At 37.0% G+C, this 6,000-nt stretch overlaps 1 protein-coding gene across 1 annotated transcript; it reads left to right on the top strand.

The window, feature by feature from the left end:
• LOC105177800 lies at window positions 2,570-4,817 on the top strand. Its single transcript, XM_011101051.2, has 2 exons — window positions 2,570-2,931; window positions 3,237-4,817. Exon 2 carries the CDS (start codon window positions 3,396-3,398, stop codon window positions 4,488-4,490), a length of 1,095 nt encoding a protein of 364 aa, XP_011099353.1. The 5' UTR covers window positions 2,570-2,931; window positions 3,237-3,395; the 3' UTR covers window positions 4,491-4,817.

Below are 6,000 nucleotides of genomic sequence, written 5' to 3'. Positions count from 1 at the left end.
TGAGTTCACTTCATTTGAACACCGTTCGTGCATATGGCCAAGCAAATAGCAGAAAACCTTCAATTAAAGAACAAATGTCGGTGTAATTCCGTAACCCCGATACAGTGTCTGTTTTGATGCACCAAGCGTGGCTTATATCATGGTGCGTAATTTGTGCAGTGCTGACTAGCTAACCAGAGGATATCATAATAGAATTCCTGTGAATCTTCAGCGGCTCATTAAACAAGTAATTGTGCCAGCTAGCGCACGGCCTGCATGTGCCCTTTACTGAACATGACTACTGTCGACTTGATGGAGAGCCTGTCGTCAGTGGTGTCCGGCGGACCACATCAGGCCCTCCATGGAACTTGTGGGAGGCCTTCACCTATACGAGGCCCTCTCGGTTAAATGTTATCCCTCCCACTTTTATACTTAACATAATTTTCATTTGATGTTTTAAAAATTGATAAAATAAAAATCTTTCAAATTAATTCATATTTCAATTTACTAGGAAAAAAATGATAAATAATTTAGTAATGAATGTATAAAACATTAAAATCATCAGTGATAGAAGTAGTACAGCATTAAAATCACCAGACTCTCTCTCGTTAAAGTTTGGAGGAAAAATACTGATACTAGTAAAGAAAAATTGTACGACTTTTCAATTTTGCTCTTCATTTAATATTCTCATCTGTATTTTTGCACTTATAAACAAATAAACATAATATAATAAAAAAATATTACATAAGAATGTTAATTGATGGGTAAAATTAAAAAAAATATGTTATTTTTTGCTAAATTAATTATTTTTATCCGAACCCTAATGCAAAGAGATCATATAGAAACAATGAATTTTTAAAAAGAATTTAAGTATGACTTTGAATTTTCTTTTTAGAGAAAATATAATTTTATATTTTTAGATGAGATTCAAGTATAATTAATCAAAAAATAAATAGATAACATCATTTATCTCAAGAAGATACATTCTGAGATCGTGGGCCCTATTTCATTGATGTTTAAAAATCCACCAGGCTTGTCTACTTAGGCCATCCATACCTAAAAGGGATTCTGGGCCGAGCACACCTGACCACTAGACCTTTTTAAGAAAGTCTCCAGATTCGAGTATACCATTACCACCCTAATGTTAGGTATAAATATACATATTAATTAATATATCATATGACTGTTCAAATGTTTAAAATGCTTCCAAATGCTTAGGGAATTTCATCTTTTTAATGTTACAATTAAACTACAAAAGGGTCTATTTACGTACTACATAAATTTTTATTTTAAGACAATACTTATAATCAATAATATCGACAAAAATTCTTATATGTTAGTCAAATTTCAGTTGAGATACGGGGAATGTTTGACAAAAATAAGGGTGCTATTTCATTTAAAATATTAGAATTCTTATAGATGTTAGGTTTAATTAATTAATCAATAGAGACATATACAATTAGATATATCATTAAAAGTTTTTATGAATTGAAAAATATGATAAAATATTTTTTCAATTTAAATTACTATATTTTTGTGACACATGCTTCGTATTAATAAATAGTGATAAAAATTTATATTTTTGCAGGACATTGCTATGTATTTACAAACCTTTTCAGCGGACATACTATATGCTTCCCAAGCTTAACGAGAGTTACCATTGTAATCCGAAACAAATTCAAATAACATAAATATGAATCATTATTTAATTTGCTAAACTTCTACTAATTATAGTCAATGATGAATTACTCTTGTTTTTTCTTATATATTTTTGTTGTCTTGTTCGTTGTTGATACAGTATTTCTAAACATCTGTACGTACAAATCTGATGTAGGTCGCGCGAAATCAAGATTTTCGGATCGGATCGCTGGGTTGAGATCGTTGAATCCTTCTTTCGAGTTACCTATAGTGGATCCTGAGAACATAGCAAACGTAAGACTAGCCGAGAAGCCCTCGGCGATGGCCCTCCGATGCTTAACTTAGAAAAGGTGGGGTCGAAAATATGATAACGAGATCGAGTGAGATCACAAATTTGGCGGTAAAAATAAGTGGTGAAAACGTATTTGAATAATCATAAATGAAGCTATTTATACTTGTACGGTACCCTCTATGTGTGCGACACGTGGCTCCAATGAAAGCGGGTCATGTCACCCCCTGTAACGTCTGCTACTGCCGCTGCTGCACCTGTGCACCGGGCCCCACCCGCGCAGTCATAGGGTGCAGTCATAGGAGGCGTATAAAAGTGCTAAAAACAGGAGATATTTTTGTAATTATGTAATTTTCCTCATCAAAATCACAATTTAATTTTTCAATTATTGTATTCATAAAAAAAAATCTTCAAGATTCATTTAAAATATAGGAATATATATACTTCCAATTTATTTTGGCGAATCGACTTTTTTTAAACTCCTTCGCTTGGAGGGTCGAGTACTTTTTTTTTTTGGGGGGGGGGGGGGGGGGGGGGGCATTGGGTCCTGGACATGTAACAGTTAGGTATGGTGTGATTTGGGGCACATAGCCACACGTTCCATCTATCTCATGTTCCTGTTTGGTAGTAGGCAATATGTTGACCTCAACCTCGGATAGTACTTTTCATATCACTCACAGAATTTTGGCCTGAAAGCCATAATGATTGGAAAGCCAAACAGAACTCCCCCACCCCCCTCCAATTTTACATGAAACCAAGTTTTAGAGGACCATTAGTCGCTCACTTCTTGCTTTCTCCTTGGCTATTTCACGCTTGTTAAAAAAACACACGTGCCTTTGACTTTCCTATGACCTGAGAAGAAGCTTCCAAAAGGCCAGCGCTTACGCCATAATCTTCTTTCTCTCTCTAACACCACCACCTTCGAAGCTCGATTATTGTTTCTCCTCAAATTACCAGGTTTTATTTGTTGAAAGAAAGAAGGAATTCGTGTCCGATGTTTGGAGTTAGTTCTTTAATTGAATCAGGTGAATTTTTTTTCTTTCCCTTTGGTGTTGAGAGTTTGATGGGTTTGTTGATTGGGTTTCTGTAAAGGGATTTTTTGAGAAGTGAGAAGTTTCACTTTGGATTGAATAATGTTTTACTTCTCGGCGTTGTTTTGGTGTTTTTTTGTGTGTTTTGTGTTGAATCATGCTGTGATTAGGCTTGTTCAAGTGTGATTATGTGCTGAGCCTTTTGTCTTTGATTTGTGAAAAAATTGGATTATGACAATATGAAGTGATGTAAAGTTGTTCTGAGTTTGGATTGCATATGGGTTTGCTCAATTTTGCAGAATCTTGGTCCACTGCGTATCAGTAAGTACTGTTGACCATTCTCACTGAGGTTGACTTGTGATGGAAACGGACAGAAATAAGGTTTTTGTATCAAGAATTCGGAGACGGATTGCTCTGATTTTTTGTTGTGACGTGTTGGATTACTTCTACACTTTTTGATGGTAACAATGAATTTGGGAGTCAAAATGCCAGGAGATCGGCATTGCCCCCGAATTGATATTATTGAGCTGAAACATCATATTGAAAGGAGGGTTGGTCATCAAAAAGCCGAGAAGTATTTCAATCTTCTAAGTAGATACTTTAGTGTCCGACTTAGCAAATCTGAGTTTGATAAGCACTGTATAGGGTTATTAGGGAGAGAGAATATCCACCTTCACAATGGACTTATTCGAGCTATTATAAAGAATGCTTCTATTGCCAAGTCTCCTCCACCCAAGGATCAAAAGGGGCAATCTTCATTGAATGTGAAAGTCCTAAACGGGTATCAAAGTAGTCTTCAGACGCTCTGCAGGGATGTGTTTCCTCAGTCTCCGAGGAAGGGGAGGACTCCCATCCTTCGTGATCGCAAGTGCAAGGACCGACCAAGCCCACTTGGGCCCCACGCAAAGCCCCGTAATGTGGCAGGTGAAGATCCGTTGCTCAAGGTTCCCGAACAGCAGAGTGCTACTGAGTTATTATCTTTAGGTAGTCGACCTCCTGTGGAAGTAACATCTGTTGAAGAGGGTGAAGAGGTAGAACAAGTTGCTGGAAGTCCAGGAATTCATAGTCGAAGCCCTCTTACAGCTCCTCTTGGGGTTAGTCTCCATGCAAAAGGAATGAGGAAAGTGTTAGCCCCTGGATTATCGCCCGTTATCAATTTGGATACCTGCTATAACAATGCTGAGCTTCCTGATACTCCTTCTTTAAAGAAGAGGTTGGAACGCGAGTTGGCGATGAAGAGTTTAAATGCGTCAACATATTGTGTCAACTTGTTAAACAATGGGTTGGATGTGTTCATAAAGAGATTACTCAAACCCTGTCTGGATTTAGCAGCTTCACGGTCTGAATCCAAGCTCCCAAATAAAGTTCATCATCAGGCATTTGTAATGAATGGAACCAGGCCCTTAACATCTGCACAAAAATCGTCTGTGTCTGTGTCTATGACAGATTTTCGAGTTGCGATGCAGTCGAATCCCTGGATACTTGGAGAAGATTGGCCTGTACAGCTTGAGAAGGTCGTGATGCGTGCATCAGAAGATTGTATGGATGGATAGTGTGTTAGTTGTTATATGACTCTGACTGTGGAGTTGCATCTCGATGTGGTGACTTTCGTCGTGACACTAGAAGATATGCTAACAGTGTTTTTCACAGAATTCATGTGATCTTACGTGGTCTGAAGCTGCGGAAAATTTTGGATGAGGTTTCTTGGGTTGTACATATGTCACAGAGCTGATTATTTTGGGAGTTCTTACCTCATAAAGTATAAAGGGATATGGATACTTGTAAGATGTAGCCATTTCATATAGTTCAGGTCATCCTAGTTAATATTGTATTTGGTTCATCTCATTGGTCTTTTATCTGTTAATAAATCTTATTTTATGTCGTACATGTGGTGTTATCATACAGCTTCTTCTGCCCTCCCTACCAACGAACACACACGGATCAACCAAAAAAAAAGAAAAAACAAATGAATAGATAAATAAACATAAAACTGGAAAGTAATGAGGTTCGATATACTTCTTCTGATCAAATTCTTCATGTTGTGAGATGCTGAATTCTGATTTCTCCATGGGAAAATCTTTTATTCTTTTTCTTGTTTTGTAAATAAACTCTCTTGATGGAGGTAATGTGAATTATGTGTGGCAGTAATATTTATATTTTGTTTAGTCTATGTTAAGAATGGACGTGTCTGGATTTATTACAGCCTGAGTAACAGATGTTAATTGCAAGTTATTAAAGAGAATATTCTGTAGGCAGTTTAATAGCATAATCCTCTAGAATTCTGCATGCTTTGTAAGAGAAGTTAGGAAGCTTTAGATTGGAAATATTTCTGTAAAAATCGTGATTAGTAATGGTCTTAATAGATGATCTCAAACTTGATTGTTGTATGGGCTTATTAGGATTTTGATCGACCAAAGCATGTACGTGATGAGTGCAAATGTATTCAAACTTAGCCATGTAGCCTCATACAGAGTGTAGCTCATGATAACCCAGTCCCTCATCAACCAAGAATAATGATATGTTGGTAGGTTCTTGTTTCATTCTACTCTGTGAATTTGCAGAATACACAAAAGAGCAGTACCATAATTGCTTCCTGTAACAAATTGCAAATTTGTCCACTAAGAAGATTGACAGGTGTCTATGTGAAACTCCTACGTAATTGCATTCCCTTGTTCATCATCCGTTATTTCCTGTATTGTCCTTTCGAGTTGCTGTGATATTTCGTTGCTGCAGATGTAGAGAATGTTGAAGTATATTGTATGCGTGTTGTTTAAATATTTCCACATGCCGAACTTCATTGTTTTTACATTCTTTCATTTACTTTCTAGTCCTTCAATCATGCTCAATTCACCTCCGCAAAGTGCTTGAATAGCTGAATAAATCATGAAAGCGTGTGAGTTGGAGGGCAGGAACGAAAGCCGGAGAAGCTAAGCAATGCAGACAGCTATTTCGAGGTATTGGGCTAAACGCCTTAATTGGTTGGTAGCCAACGCCCCTAAGCTGTAGGAAGTTTGTTAGACAGGGATGAATTGAAATGGACGAGCAGAGAAAAGAGCAAAAGGA

This window comes from Sesamum indicum, linkage group LG15 (assembly GCF_000512975.1).
Source record: "Sesamum indicum cultivar Zhongzhi No. 13 linkage group LG15, S_indicum_v1.0, whole genome shotgun sequence".
Classification (NCBI taxonomy): domain Eukaryota; kingdom Viridiplantae; phylum Streptophyta; class Magnoliopsida; order Lamiales; family Pedaliaceae; genus Sesamum; species Sesamum indicum.
Note: the sequence above shows the minus strand (reverse complement) of the source record. Positions and strands in the feature narration are given on the sequence as shown.

Coding starts and splice junctions, on each gene's coding strand:
- LOC105177800 (XM_011101051.2), top strand. CDS start 3,396: ATGGTAACAATGAATTTGGGAGTCAAAATGCCAGGAGATCGGCATTGC.